The sequence below is a fragment of the Bombina bombina genome, chromosome 12 (assembly GCF_027579735.1).
Source record: "Bombina bombina isolate aBomBom1 chromosome 12, aBomBom1.pri, whole genome shotgun sequence".
Classification (NCBI taxonomy): domain Eukaryota; kingdom Metazoa; phylum Chordata; class Amphibia; order Anura; family Bombinatoridae; genus Bombina; species Bombina bombina.
Window position 1 is genome coordinate 40,570,634 of NC_069510.1, and position 17,409 is coordinate 40,588,042.

At 41.7% G+C, this 17,409-nt stretch overlaps 1 protein-coding gene across 4 annotated transcripts in view; it reads right to left on the minus strand.

Moving 5' to 3' along the window:
- OTUD5 (OTU deubiquitinase 5) overlaps nucleotides 1-17,409 on the minus strand; it is a 45,149-nt gene that overhangs the window by 22,311 nt on the left and 5,429 nt on the right. For 2 of the 4 annotated variants that reach the window (XM_053695984.1, XM_053695980.1), the window contains exons 2-4: nucleotides 16,276-16,369; nucleotides 602-666; nucleotides 286-511 (exon numbers count right to left, since the gene is read on the minus strand). In XM_053695984.1, the coding sequence (XP_053551959.1) occupies nucleotides 286-511; nucleotides 602-666; nucleotides 16,276-16,369 (385 nt within the window). The remainder of the gene's footprint in view (nucleotides 1-285; nucleotides 512-601; nucleotides 667-16,275; nucleotides 16,370-17,409) is intronic. The other 2 variants (XM_053695981.1, XM_053695983.1) reach the window with 2 other exon arrangements.

Consider the following 17,409-nt stretch of genomic DNA (forward strand, 5'->3'; position numbering starts at 1 on the left):
CAGTGGAGCCAACACGTGCCAGTCTGCTCCACCCCATTCCAGACGTGACACGTTTGCCACATTTCACGTTTCTAGCATAGAGGTGTCACATGACCTCGCCGAAAGCAGGCACTGATATTGTACAAGTATTGTTTGACTGGTAGTCAGAGTAACTCTACACTTTGTTATCCCAAGGCTGGAAATTCCCAAATACTCCTAGGTTAGTAAGAAACTGAAGTGGAAAGAAAAAAACAAAACAAAAAAACAAAACAGGAAGTCATTTCTTAGAGTGTGCTATTTATTTACTTCTTCCAGTAACTGTTTTTCCATGAATGGTACAGGAACCATCCGTTGGTCTCTCGGCTTGCATCATACCTGTGCCATACTGATATACTTCAACAGGTCGGTTGTACATTTCTGCCATCGCTTGCATTTCTATGTGGTTTCCGTGACAGTTGTTTTTCCGTTTCCGATTGATGTATGTGGTAAAATCTTCTGTCACATAGTTTGAAAAATAGTCTGCATTCTTCATCTGTTACTCAGAAAACAGAAAGATGATCACGTCAGACAAGTGTGTAGAAACGAGGGTATCCGACTGTGCAGTGCATCTGAGAAGACTCACCAAGTAATCCATGCAGTGCTTTCTGACTACTTCATGCATGTCCTGATCACCGTAGACCTGATCAGCTGCAAAGAGGAAAAAAATGGAAGGAGTTAAATATGTAATCCATAAATATCAACTGCGAGGTGGGAGCTCTGAATCTTGTGGACTTGTCTGATGTCACGAATTCATTTAAAGGCAATTCAATTAAAGGGATAGTAAAGTCAAAATTAAACTTTTGTGATTTGGATAGAGCATGTAATTTTAAACAACTTTCCAATATACTTCTGTTATCAAATTAGCTTTGTTCTCTTGGTATCTTTTATTGAACAGTAAAACTATGTAGGCTCATTAGAGCTTAGGAGTGTGCACAAGACTTTAGTACTCTATGGCAGCAGGGTTTTGCAACATTGTATAACAAAGCTACAAATAATGTTGCAAAACACTGCTGTCAGAGTACTAAAGACACGTGCACACTCCTGAGCCTACCTAGTTTTGCTCATCAATAAAAGATACCAAGAAGCAAATTTGATAAAAGAAAAAAAATGGAAAGTTGTTTAAAATTGCATGCTCTATCCGAATCATGAAAGTTTCATTTTGACTTTACTGTCCCTTTAAATGTTTATTAAAGGGACATTAAACACTAAATACATCCTAGATAGAATGATGCATTCAAAGAAAAGATTAGTCCATGACTAACATTTAGATGTATTTTTTAAAGTTTCATTAGCTGTTTATAGTGACAAAATAAGTGTAAAGTTTTAGTGTCTATAAAGCACTGGGAGCTGCCATGTTGTAACTTGTGTTACCTTCTCTGCTGTAGCCAATTAGAGACAGTTATAAATAGGTCACTAGAGTGTGCAGCCAATGGTTGTGCTGGATTTATCAGTGTTCTGCACTTCCATTTCTAACAGGAACTGAAAAGCTCACAATTTCAGAATGGAATTACAGGCAAAGAGGACAAAATAAATAATGAAAGTATATTGCAGAGTTGTTTTATTATATACAATTTATCATTTTATATTACCATCTCAAAGTGTTTAATGTCCCTTTAAAGATGCATTGTATATCAGCAATTAATCTACATACAAATGAACCCTTTGCTATCGGAAATTTCAGAGAAAAACTTGCCCAAAGAATTTATAGAATTTTTGCTATCACTCTGTTTACGCACAAATAGAGAGGGGGAGGGCTTTTTAAGCATAAAGAGAGCTTTCAAATGATGATAGTTTCAACTAGCTAATTATTCTCAGAACTGTGAAATTACTGTAAAACTACAACAACAACAAAACAAAAGAAACACAACTATTTATACATAAACAGAATATCACATTCCACAAAAACCTGTAGTTTTCTAACTGTAAAAAAAATCTCTAATTCAGCTTAGACCAAGCATATTTTTTTTTTATTATTGTTTTTTTTTTTTTAAATAGTTTTAAGGTCATTATTTACAGTTATTCTAAAATGATGCAATGGGATAACTCTATTGATATAGCAGAATTGCCCAAATTCTCAAAATTGACCCCCAAACTATCAATATATAAGTAGACAACCCAAGGTATTGATCTTGGCCCATTTTAGTATATTTCATGCCATCTTTTACTGAATGTCATATATATATATATATATATATATATATTAAAAAAAAACAGATAACTTTTGCACAAATTTGGGGTTTCAAACAAATTATTTACACACAACTACTGCAGTCATAAGACAAATGGTTGTAAAAGTTTTACTAGGATCCCCTTTGCTCAGAAATAGCAGACATGCATGGCCTTATCATTGATTTTGGCAGCTGCGCACCCAGCCGTGAAGGGGTTGATCAGCCGTTAACGGTTAAATGTATTGTAGTGCAGGGATTAAACTCCAACCTGACACCTTCCACTCCCCTGATCCTCCCCCCCTCTCACTGGTCACATCATCTTCCATCATCTTCAGTACTTGCATACAGTTTGCCAGTATGTAGTTAAAGGGACATGAAACAATTTTTTTCTTTCAGGATTCATAGAGAGCATGCAATTTTAAGCAACTTTCTAATTTACTCCTAATATCAATTTGTCTTTGTTCTCTTGTCATCTTTATTTGAAAAGCAGGAATACCCAGATTGCAGAACCAAAATAGGCCAATTAATAAGCTTTACATTCCTGCTTTTTCAAATAAAGATACAAAGAGAATGAAGAAAAATTGATATTAGAAAAAAAAATTCTGATATAAAGTTCCAATCTAAACAAATAAATAAATAACTGAAATCCCGCGTTCATTCGATCACATGATTTCAATGATGGGTTCAGGTCAGGTGGGAGTGCCTATGATGCTAGTAACGCCCTGCAGCCCGCCATCCCATTGTGCAAGTGGATACAGCTTCAAGATAGCTAAACGTCTAGGATGTTCCACGCTGTCCTAACGGCGCTTAAGCCCATCGCTGATAAGACGGCACGGAACATCCTAACGGCAGGAAGGGGTTAAAGACCAATAAGCAAATATATATAAAGAAATAACAGCAAAGTGTGCACAATAAAGCTATACGGTACCCCATTTTGCTGAAATACTACAGGGCCTGCAGATAAGTACCCAGAAATTCATGCATCCCCAGGTCCAGCCTACAAGACTCAGGGTGTGGTTCACAAAGCTTACAGGAAGCAGTAGGGTGGCCAGTATTATGTCAGTCAGCGGTCTCTAACAGATGTAGGATGGTGCTGTACAAGGAGGCACACGGCAGCAACAACAGAATGCCTTCAGAAAGTATACCAGCAATACTGCCCTCAGCAGCAAACAGTGAATAACAGTGAGCCATAGTTGTATAATGCTAGGGTTGAGGTTAGGGTCAAAGAAAAAGATGCAACCCAAGAGGGGGAAGGTAGCGCACCCAGGAATGGTTACAGATCACAACTATCAGCCGTGCCTAAGATCTATTCTGCTCCTGGCTTATATTTCCAGTTAGAGTGCACTGTACTATAATACAGTGTCTCATTCAACTCCTTTCTTTACTCAGTCTCAGCACATACTCAGTTCATGCCCACATAAAGCTCTACCTACCCAGCTCCCAGGTGATCTTCAGCTTGGACAGTGTGCTGAGCTAACTCCACATCACAACGCTCCCCTTGTATAGCACTTAAGGGACATTGTACATTAGATTTTTCTTTGCGGAAATGTTTTGTAGCTGATCCATTTATATAGCCCATCTGGGAGTGTTTTTGTAACAATGTACTTTTTTGTTTATTTTTAAATAACATTGTGCTGATTTTCAGACTCCTAACCAAGCCCCAAAGCCCAGGTCTACAGACTCCTGTTGCTCCTGTTGGTCTAAATGGACTTTTCATATATAGGAAAATGAAAATTGGTGCATACTGTTCCTTTAGCTCCAGCACCAGTAGACCAGACTACTCTGTCAATGCCTGTGCGGCATTCTGGAACTTATAGTTCCCAGGCACAAAGTCTAGAAAATATACAGCCACACCAGGTTAAATTGTAAGTGCAGCTGGCAGCAGCAACCAGCTTTCAGCAGGGGAATTAAGTGGGGGGTACCCATGCGTGTGTTAGGGGCTGCAAGGACTAATTTTAAGGTGTCAGTGGTCCTAGGTTTGTGAAGCAGTCATAGCTGTTTTGATACCAGTTCGACAAAGGGTACAATCAAGAGGAAATGTGTGAAGATCTAAGGCATTATTGCCTGCGTATGCTCAACTTCATGTCCCACAATGTTGTATTTAGACAAATATCTAAGCTTCCAAATTGTCTTATCAGGGGAAATAAGCCTAGCACAAGGCTGCAGAATCATTGGCAAGTAAAACTAACATCTGGTGCCTTAATTACTATTCTATGTAACCAGAGGCAAAAAATGGAACACTAAAGGAATATGAAAAACAAAAATCTTCTCTTGTGATTAAAGGGCCATAATACCCAAATGTTTAAACACTTGAAAGTGATGCAGCATAGTTGTAAAAAACTGACTAGAAAATATCACCTGAACATCTCTATGTAAAAAAGAAAGATATTTTACCTCAAAAGTTCCTCAGTAGCCACATCCCATTGTAAAGGATTTCTAAGCAGCATATTATGTATGTCTGTCCTGGGACAGCTGAAGGGATGCGTCTCGTGTTATTTCCCTATTCAGTTTAGGGAAGTTTACAATGAAATCCCATGAGAGTTAAGTGAAATCTCATGAGATCACAGTAAAAGAGTTCATGACCTCAGCACTGTTGATGCTGATTGACTGCTGTTCATTTATTCATTTTTTATTTTTATTTTACCTGCAGCTGGGAGCAGCTGAGTATAAATTTTTACACAGAACTTACTCTGCTGAGCCGAGGAAATTGTGAGGTAAAATATCTTCCTTTTTTGCATAGAGATGTTCAGGTGATATTTTCCTGTCAGCTTTTTACAGTTATACTGCATCAGTTTCAAGTGATTTAGCATATGGGTATTATGTCCCTTTAAGACAGAGAATACCATTTTTAAAAAAAGTTTACAATTTACTTCTATGAACAAATTTGCTTTGTTCCCATAATATTCTGTGTTGAAGAGATACCTAGGTAGGCATCTGGAGCACTGCATGACAGGAAATAGTGCTGCAATCTAGTGCTCTTGCAAAACTGCTGCCATCTAGTGCTCCAGAAATGGGCCAGCTCGTAACTTTACGTCCCTGCTTTTAAACAAAAGATACCAAGAAAACAAAGAAAACATTAATAGGAGTAAATTAGAATTTGTTTAAAGCAGCATTCTCTATCTGAATCAGGAACAATTGGGTTTCATGTCCCTTTAATACACCTTTTCTAATCTACAGAACTGAGGGCATGTATTAAAAGGACGGTAAGTATGTTGCAACCAGACAATGGAGATTTTGTTAACACAAAACACAATGACAGTCACAACCGCTGTCTTCTCCAGACACAAGTCTAAACTGGCTCCTCCAAATAAGTAGTTGTCGCAAAACTGCTGCAGACCCGTGCACACTCCTGAGCTTTACATCCCAGCATTTAAACAAACGGTAACAAGAAAACAAAGAAAATGTGATAATAGAACTAAATTGGAAAGTTGTTTAAAACATTATGTTCTATGTGAATCCTGAAAGAAACATTTTGGGTTTTATGTCCCTTTAAGACACATCCAGTTTTCATTTGCAACAACCATATGCTATGACTCAGACTGGGTCATACACAAACATCTTAAGTAAAGAATATAATGCAGCTGCAGGCTGTAAAACTAAAGGGCTTCTTTGCTAAATGTTGTAAGTGTTCCCCTGTTTACTTGTGCAGCCTCTCCTTGTATTTTACAAGCTCCGGCAAATAACATCTGGGAACTACATCAGTATCCTCACACTTTGTACGGTACTCAGCACACATCCTTTTCCCATTTGTGTGTAAAACACTTTTTGTTTCTATCGTGATTAAAACAGGAACATAGACAAATAAATAAGGTTTACCAATTGACTTCTATAATCAAATTTAACGCATTATCGTGGTATTCTTTGTTGACGAAAAAACCTAGGTAGGTAGCGTGCACAAGTCTGGATATTTATATAGCCTCAGTTTTGCAAACATGTTATTGAGCACTAGATGACGGAAATTTCCATTGCTACCACAGAGTACTACAGACACCCACAAACTCCTGAGCCTACCTACAGTCTTTTAAAGAAAGGATTCCAAAAGAACTAAGTACATTTCATGGTTGAGATAGAGCATGCAATTTTAAATAATTTCCAATTGCTTCTATTATTAATTTACTTTTTTTTAGCAAATTTTTCTTTCGTTCTCTTGGCATCTTTTGTTGACATGCAAGGAAGTATGCTCAGGAGCGTGCACATGTCTATCAGTATCTTGAAAGAAAAAATGATGTAAACACAGTAGATTTGCATAATTAACAAATGCATGATAACAAGACAATGCAATAGCACTTAGTCTGAACTTGAAATGAGTTTTAAAATTTATGTCTATTTCCAATCAAAAATGCATACACGTACCATGTGACAGCCATCAGCCAATCACAAATGCATATACGCTTATTCTGTGATTCTTACACATGCTCAGTAGGAGCTGGTGACTCAAAAAGTGTAAATATAAAAAGACTGTGCACATTTTGTTAATGGAAGTAAATTGGAAAGTTGTTTAAAATTGCTGCTCTATGTGAATAACGAAAGTTTAATTTTGACATGAGTGTCCCTTTAATTGAGGACATCTTAGATTATTTATTATAGTTCTTGCAGATTTGCCTAGAAACATCCCAAGATGCAATGTGGAAACTTGGAAGTTAAAGGACCAGTCAACACTGTAGATTTGAATAATCAACAAATGCAAGATAACAAGACAGTGCAATAGCACTTAGTCTGAACTTTCAAATGAGTAGTAGATTTTTTTTCTGACAATTTTAAAAGTTATGTCTTTTTCCAATCCCCCTGTACCATGTGACAGCCATCAGCCAATCACAAATGCATACACGTACCATGTGACAGCCATCAGCCAATCACAAATGCATACACACTTATTCTTGCACACGCTCAGTAGGAGCTGGTGACTCAAAAAGTTTAAATATAAAAAGATTGTGCACATTTTGTTAATGGAAGTAAATTAGAAAGTTGTTTAAATTTCCATGCTCTATCTGAATAATGAAACTTTAATTTTGATTGAGTGTCCCTTTAACCTTAAAGGGACAGTAGACACCCTAAGATAAGGCTATTTTCTCATAGCTTGGAGTACAAACATCTAACAGGCAAAGTTTGATTGTTCAAAACGTGTTTATAAAAACCAAACATTTTTTTCGTAGCCCAAACTCCCCGCCCCCACTAAAATTCCCTTATATGGATGAGGTAATCCTGTTCTTAATTGGTCAACTGAAGAGTTAGGTGCTCATGTGCAAGGGTGAATGCACAGTAGGATCCCGCTGATGTCACTTGTTATGTCAGCGCTGTTCACAGAAAGCCTCAAGCAATGCGACTCATAAGGATAACTTTTTTTGAGAGAGAGATCTGTAGTGAATTGCTGAGTTTAGGCGATCTTTCCCAGGATTGATTGTCAAGTGCTCATTGTGACTAGGATATGAAACTCAGGATTATATACAGAAGCAGCAAACACGTCACTGAGCTGTGCACGCTTTCTGTTACAACATTACTACTGCACTGCATATGCATGCGCTCAACAGGGAGCAGTTACGGTGAACAAGCTTTTGTCGGACTGCTCCTTCTGTGTATTTTGCAAATAGAAGGGCTGTTTGAGAAACAGAGCCTACAATTCTAATGATAAAAGTATGGGTGGTGCAAGTAGTCGCACGAAAGTCGAAGGCGCAGCAAATTTTAGGTATTTCTAAACAATAGTTAAAACAAGTTTATAACAACTAAACTTTGCCTGTTAGATGTTTTTACACCACACTTTAAGAAAATAGCGTTAGCTCAAAATATTTACTGCTCCTTAGAATTTTCAAAATTTGGAAAGAGCACAATTTTAAAAATCTTCCAATTTATTTCTATTATCAAATTAAGCTCCTTTTCTTGGTATCTGTTGTAGAGACATGGGGGTAGATTTACCAAGCAGCGGATGCTGCAATCTACCCCCGAAGTTTCTGGCTTGCCAGAAACTTTAGTTAAGAAGAAGCGGCGCCGGTCATAAGACCACTGCTCCTTAACTCGTCCGCCACCTCTGAGATAGTGGCCAGTAATCATCCTGATCCGATCGGGATGATTGACACCCCCTGCTAGCGGCCCTGAATGTGCAGGGGGCGGCATTGCACAAGCATTTCACTAGAAATGCTTGTGCAATGTTAAATGCATAAAGCAAGGTACAGCAGCACCGAAGGTCAAATACAAAAAGTTTTATTGCAGCCAGTACAAGTTACAACTTTTCGGATCTATCGGTCCTTAGTCATGTATAAATTAAAACACACTGAGTGTCCTTAAATAGCCTATACAGACACCTCCTGCTATGACATCACACAGGTAGTTAAGATATCACACAGGTAAGTGCCTAACACCTCCCACATAATTTAACTATTTCAGTGCCATCCCACAGTAAACACACCCAGAGTAATAATATAATGCTATATAATCCTTATCACTTTAAAACGTATAATTATTGAAGCAGCTATCAAATATACCACTTATCAGTACATAGGTATTTGTATTTATAGAGATTAGAAACAATGGAGCATCTTAACACACTAAATATCTACAAAAATTGTTAAACATTTGAATTTTATAAAAATACAGATAAGTCCCAGTCCTTATTCATAACAAACGGTCCTTTTGTTTCTAAATAATATATCCAAAACGCCTCTCTCTGTTTCAGTTTTCTCTCCCTATCTCCCCCTCTCCTCTCAATTTGAACATGTTCTGTAATCTGGTACCTAAATTGGTTTACTGTGTGACCTGCCTCTTTAAAAATGGCAGGCTACTTGGGATTTGGGATTTTTAGTCCTGTTAGACTTATTTTCCGTTATCCGATCCCGTACGCTGTCAGCATTTAGCGATGCAGGGCGGACAGGATTTGCTATAGCGAATCATGTCCATCCGGGGCATGATAAATCTACCCCTTAGCTCCTTCCCATGAGAGCATACTGAGCTAGGAGAATGCATGTGTCTTATGCACTTCATGTATAACAAATGGTTTCAAACACTGCTGGTTCTAGACAAGTGAACGCTCCCGAGTCTACTTCAGTTGCATATGTTTTTTTTAATTTTATGCTCTATCTGAATCATGACAGTTTAATTATGACATTCATGTCTCTTTAAACAGCATTCAGTGTAAATATACATTAAGGACAAGATTTATCAATCTAAAAAAATGACAGGTTTCACTTGCATTCCATTGCAGATTGTGGGGCACATGGGTCCCCCGTATTTATCATTGCACGGGCGAATGACGCCCCCTACACTAGTGCAACCATTTGCGTGAGAGAAGGGCTTGTCAATCACCCTGGTAAAATGAATCTGGGGTGAATTTCATCCGCCTATTGGAGGTTTAATTTGCTGCTTCATAAATATCAGTTGCAGGCTCAAATGAGTGAGCCTGCAACCGAAATGCTGCAAATGTGGCAAAGCCTTACAAGGAGATTAACGACTCTTGCACGTGTGTATAAAAGCTATGATTTGTCCTACACTTCCTAGAGGCCAAAATGTCAAATCTGTCATCTAAAAATGCTGCAACACAAATAGCTGCTTTATGTCATTTGAAAACCTAGGTTACAGATCTTGCTTTTCGCCCTATCTAGGAAGCGTAAGACAAAACATAACTTTTACAGAAATGAGTCCGTTTAAAAAAACCTTCAAGTATATATAAAAAAAAAATGTAAAGGGATTAAATAAATAGTTGTGCTCCTGTGCCCCTATGGATGAGGATACAGCTTCTGAGCAAATGAGACGCATACGTGTGTATGCTTCAATCACTGGCCGTAACCTCATCTGAAACAGAAAGGGGGTGGGGTCCTGGAGTGCAATTTTGACTATTTGTCTCACTCTTTTAAAGGAGTTAAAGACAAAGTTAAAAAAGGAACTTGGTTAAAAAAAAAAAATGTTCTGCCTCTTATGAAATAAAGCTAGCATGTCCACATGCATTAATCTTGTCCTGGGAAACACAGTCTGCCTTAGACTAACAGGGTAGGTGAATAAGGAAGTGGGCTTACATCTCTGTCCCTAACCCCGCTTTCTCGACTGATTAGGAGATGTGCTTATTCTAATACGTTTGGGATGAAGTGATTAAAAACAAAATACTTAGGTTGCACATTAGACTGCTCACCAGATCAAGCTCTCCTAAACAAGCACGTAAATATAGTACTACCCTCTACAAATTACTAAATTTGTGAAACGCTAGGATTTACAATTGGAGAAAATAAAGGGGACTTTCAGTCATGAAGTATAAAATACTTTATGCTGAAAGCTCCTTTATTTGTTAGAAGCGTTTGCCGCACTGAGCCCCTCAGGCAGCCCACGGCATTACACTATTTTGCTGAGAGATGACTTTTCCCCCTCTTAGCCAATAGCCGTGCAGGCTATCCGGCTTGGCGCCAGCTGGAACACACAGCTTTTTGCTAAGCGGTGGAAACGTCTATATGTGTTTCATATAGATAACATTGAGCTCATGCATGTGAATTTACTGAGGAGTGAGCACTGATTGGTTAAATGCAAGTCTGTTAAAAGAACTGAAATAAGGGGGCAGTCTGCAGAGGCTTAGATACAAGGTAATCACAGAGGTAAAATGTGTATTATAACTGAGTTGGTTATGCAAAAGTGGGGAACAGGTAATTAAGGCATTATCTATATTTTAAAACAACAGCATTTCTGGTGTTTACTGTCCCTTTAAGGGTAGAATTATTTACATGGGGGGATGAAAATACACATAAAATATAAAAGTGCCCTCATTTATATAAAGCCGGAATACACCTGAAGCTGAGTGAGTCTGCAGTTATATCCTAATATATGAGAAACTAGATAGAACAGAGAGCTTTGCCCACATGCAAAGAGAGGTAAGCACAACTACAGCTGCTACTAATACACACAGGGTAGAGAGCACAACTACAGCTGCTACTAATACACACAGGGAAGAGAGCACAACTACAGCTGCTACTAATACACACAGGGAAGAGAGCACAACTACAGCTGCTACTAATACACACAGGGAAGAGAGCACAACTACAGCTGCTACTAATACACACAGGGAAGAGAGCACAACTACAGCTGCTACTAATACACACAGGGTAGAGAGCACAACTAAAGCTGCTACTAATACACACAGGGAAGAGAGCACAACTACAGCTGCTACTAATACACACAGGGAAGAGAGCACAACTACAGCTGCTACTAATACACACAGGGAAGAGAGCACAACTACAGCTGCTACTAATACACACAGGGAAGAGAGCACAACTACAGCTGCTACTAATACACACAGGGAAGAGAGCACAACTACAGCTGCTACTAATACACACAGGGAAGAGAGCACAACTACAGCTGCTACTAATAATATACACAGGGAAGAGAGCACACCTACAGCTGCTACTAATACACACAGGGAAGAGAGCACAACTACAGCTGCTACTAATAATATACACAGGGAAGAGAGCACACCTACAGCTGCTACTAATACACACAGGGAAGAGAGCACAACTACAGCTGCTACTAATACACACAGGGAAGAGAGCACAACTACAGCTGCTACTAATACACACAGGGAAGAGAGCACAACTACAGCTGCTACTAATACACACAGGGAAGAGAGCACAACTACAGCTGCTACTAATACACACAGGGAAGAGAGCACACCTACAGCCGGTACTAATAATACACACAGGGAAGAAAGCACACCTACAGCCGGTACTAATAATACACACAGGGAAGAGAGCACAACTACAGCTGCTACTAATACACACAGGGAAGAGAGCACACCTACAGCTGCTACTAATACACACAGGGAAGAGAGCACACCTACAGCTGGTACTAATACACACAGGGAAGAGAGCACAACTACAGCTGCTACTAATACACACAGGGAAGAGAGCACACCTACAGCTGCTACTAATACACACAGGGAAGAGAGCACACCTACAGCTGCTACTAATACACACAGGGAAGAGAGCACACCTACAGCCAGTACTAATAATACACACAGGGAAGAGAGCACACCTACAGCCGGTACTAATAATACACACAGAGAAGAGAGCACACCTACAGCCGGTACTAATAATACACACAGAGAAGAGAGCACACCTACAGCCGGTACTAATAATACACACAGAGAAGAGAGCACACCTACAGCCGGTACTAATAATACACACAGAGAAGAGAGCACACCTACAGCCGGTACTAATAATACACACAGGGAAGAGAGCACACCTACAGCTGCTACTAATACACACAGGGTAGAGAGCACAACTACAGCTGCTACTAATACACACAGGGAAGAGAGCACACCTACAGCCGGTACTAATAATACACACAGGGAAGAGAGCACACCTACAGCCGATACTAATAATACACACAGGGAAGAGAGCACACCTACAGCCGATACTAATAATACACACAGGGAAGAGAGCACACCTACAGCCGGTACTAATAATACACACAGGGAAGAGAGCACACCTACAGCCGGTACTAATAATACACACAGGGAAGAGAGCACACCTACAGCCGGTACTAATAATACACACAGGGAAGAGAGCACACCTACAGCCGGTACTAATAATACACACAGGGAAGAGAGCACACCTACAGCCGGTACTAATAATACACACAGGGAAGAGAGCACACCTACAGCCGATACTAATAATACACACAGGGAAGAGAGCACACCTACAGCCGATACTAATAATACACACAGGGAAGAGAGCACACCTACAGCCGGTACTAATAATACACACAGGGAAGAGAGCACACCTACAGCCGGTACTAATAATACACACAGGGAAGAGAGCACACCTACAGCCGGTACTAATAATGCACACAGGGAAGAGAGCACACCTACAGCCGGTACTAATAATACACACAGGGAAGAGAGCACACCTACAGCCGGTACTAATAATACACACAGGGAAGAGAGCACACCTACAGCCGGTACTAATAATACACACAGGGAAGAGAGCACACCTACAGCCGGTACTAATAATACACACAGGGAAGAGAGCACACCTCCAGCCGATACTAATAATACACACAGGGAAGAGAGCACACCTCCAGCCGATACTAATAATACACACAGGGAAGAGAGCACACCTACAGCCGGTACTAATAATACACACAGGGAAGAGAGCACACCTACAGCCGGTACTAATAATACACACAGGGAAGAGAGCACACCTACAGCCGGTACTAATAATACACACAGGGAAGAGAGCACACCTACAGCCGGTACTAATAATACACACAGGGAAGAGAGCACACCTACAGCCGGTACTAATAATACACACAGGGAAGAGAGCACACCTACAGCCGGTACTAATAATACACACAGGGAAGAGAGCACACCTACAGCCGGTACTAATAATGCACACAGAGAAGAGAGCACACCTACAGCCGGTACTAATAATGCACACAGGGAAGAGAGCACACCTACAGCCGGTACTAATAATGCACACAGGGAAGAGAGCACACCTACAGCCGGTACTAATAATACACACAGGGAAGAGAGCACACCTACAGCCGGTACTAATAATACACACAGAAGAGAGCACACCTACAGCCGGTACTAATAATACACACAGAGAAGAGAGCACACCTACAGCCGGTACTAATAATACACACAGAGAAGAGAGCACACCTACAGCCGGTACTAATAATACACACAGAGAAGAGAGCACACCTACAGCCGGTACTAATAATGCACACAGAGAAGAGAGCACACCTACAGCCGGTACTAATAATACACACAGGGAAGAGAGCACACCTACAGCTGGTACTAATACACACAGGGTAGAGAGCACACCTACAGCCGGTACTAATAATACACACAGAGAAGAGAGCACACCTACAGCCGGTACTAATAATACACACAGAGAAGAGAGCACACCTACAGCCGGTACTAATAATGCACACAGGGAAGAGAGCACACCTACAGCCGGTACTAATAATGCACACAGGGAAGAGAGCACACCTACAGCCGGTACTAATAATACACACAGGGAAGAGAGCACACCTACAGCCGATAATAATACACACAGGGAAGAGAGCACACCTACAGCCGGTACTAATAATGCACACAGGGAAGAGAGCACACCTACAGCCGGTACTAATAATACACACAGGGAAGAGAGCACACCTACAGCCGATACTAATAATACACACAGGGAAGAGAGCACACCTACAGCCGGTACTAATAATGCACACAGGGAAGAGAGCACACCTACAGCCGATACTAATAATACACACAGGGAAGAGAGCACACCTACAGCCGGTACTAATAATGCACACAGGGAAGAGAGCACACCTACAGCCGGTACTAATAATGCACACAGGGAAGAGAGCACACCTACAGCCGGTACTAATAATGCACACAGGGAAGAGAGCACACCTACAGCCGGTACTAATAATACACACAGGGAAGAGAGCACACCTACAGCCGGTACTAATAATGCACACAGGGAAGAGAGCACACCTACAGCCGATACTAATAATACACACAGGGAAGAGAGCACACCTACAGTCGGTACTAATAATGCACACAGGGAAGAGAGCACACCTACAGCCGGTACTAATAATACACACAGGGAAGAGAGCACACCTACAGCCGGTACTAATAATACACACAGGGAAGAGAGCACACCTACAGCCGGTACTAATACACACAAAGAAGAGAGCACACCTACAGCTGGTACTAATACACACAGGGAAGAGAGCACACCTACAGCCGATACTAATACACACAGGGAAGAGAGCACACCTACAGCCGGTACTAATACACACAAAGAAGAGAGCACACCTACAGCCGGTACTAATACACACAGGGAAGAGAGCACACCTACAGCTGGTACTAATACACACAGGGAAGAGAGCACACCTACAGCCGATACTAATACACACAGGGAAGAGAGCACACCTACAGCCGGTACTAATACACACAAAGAGAGCACACCTACAGCCGGTACTAATACACACAGGGAAGAGAGAACACCTACAGCCCTATACTAATAACCGCAGGAAAGAGAGAGAGAGCACACCTACATCACTTTACTAATACACACGGGGAAGAGAGCACACCTACAGCCCTATACTAATAACCGCTGGAAAGAGAGAGAGCACACCTACAGCCGGTACTAATACACACAGGGAAGAGAGCACACCTACAGCCGGTACTAATACACACAGGGAAGAGAGCACACCTACAGCCGGTACTAATACACACAGGGAAGAGAGCACACCTACAGCCGGTACTAATACACACAAAGAGAGCACACCTACAGCCGGTACTAATACACACAGGGAAGAGAGAACACCTACAGCCCTATACTAATAACCGCAGGAAAGAGAGAGAGCACACCTACATCACTTTACTAATACACACGGGGAAGAGAGCACACCTACAGCCCTATACTAATAACCGCTGGAAAGAGAGAGAGCACACCTACAGCCGGTACTAATACACACAGGGAAGAGAGCACACCTACAGCCGGTACTAATACACACAGGGAAGAGAGCACACCTACAGCCGGTACTAATACACACAGGGAAGAGAGCACACCTACAGCCGGTACTAATACACACAAAGAGAGCACACCTACAGCCGGTACTAATACACACAAAGAGAGCACACCTACAGCCGGTACTAATACACACAAAGAGAGCACACCTACAGCCGGTACTAATACACACAGGGAAGAGAGCACACCTACAGCCGGTACTAATACACACAGGGAAGAGAGCACACCTACAGCCGGTACTAATACACACAGGGAAGAGAGCACACCTACAGCCGGTACTAATACACACAGGGAAGAGAGCACACCTACAGCCCTATACTAATAACCGCTGGAAAGAGAGAGAGCACACCTACAGCCGGTACTAATACACACAGGGAAGAGAGCACACCTACAGCCCTATACTAATAACCGCTGGATAGAGAGAGAGCACACCTACAGCCTTATACTAATAACCGCTGGAAAGAGAGAGAGCATACCTACAGCCCTATACTAATAACCGCTGGAAAGAGAGAGCATACCTACAGAGTGCACTATAAAACTAAATTGCATATACTGACACTTCCACAATACACATGACTAATACTCACCAACAGCTCTGAACAAACAGGCTCCATCTTCTTTCATCCGTTTGATTATAAATCCCTTCTTTTCCTGTAAAGCCTTCTCAAACCAGTGCTCCTGCTGGAAACAGGGGACACTGTATTAAAAGGCCATGTAGACACACAAGTCACAGCCTAATCTCTTCATGACAGCCCTGATCCCCCCCTTCTATAACCAGCTACAATTATTCTCCCCATACCACAGCCTTATTGAAGCAAAAAAATCTTCATTACCCTTCTCCCACAGGCTCTCAGCAAGACAGACCACAACCCCAATATATCAGGCTCCCACCATGACAGGCCATTGCCTCAGTGACCCAGGATCCCACCATAACAAAGGCCATAACCCTATGGTTTGCAACACATGACAATATAGACCCACTCTTCCACACTCCCACCACATGACAGGCCATAGCCCCAATCATCCAGACACCCACCACATGACAGGCCATAGCCCCAATCATCCAGACACCCACCACATGACAGGCCATAGCCCCAATCATCCAGACACCCACCACATGACAGGCCATAGCCCCAATCATCCAGACACCCACCACTTGACAGGCCATAGCCCAAATCATCCAGACACCCACCACATGACAGGCCATAGCCCCAATCATCCAGACACCCACCACATGACAGGCCATAGCCCCAATCATCCAGACACCCACCACATGACAGGCCATAGCCCCAATCATCCAGACACCCACCACATGACAGGCCATAGCCCAAATCATCCAGAAATCCACCACATGACAGGACATAGCCCCACTCCTGCAGACACCCACCACATGACAGGCCATAGCCCCAATCATCCAGACACCCACCACATGACAGGCCATAGCCCAAATCATCCAGACACCCACCACATGACAGGCCATAGCCCCAATCACCCAGACACCCACCACATGACAGGCCATAGCCCAAATCATCCTGACACCCACCACATGACAGGCCATAGCCCAAATCATCCAGAAACCCACCACATGACAGGCCATAGCCCCAATCATCCAGACACCCACCACTTGACAGGCCATAGCCCCAATCATCCAGACACCCACCACATGACAGGCCATAGCCCCAATCATCCAGACACCCACCACATGACAGGCCATAGCCCCA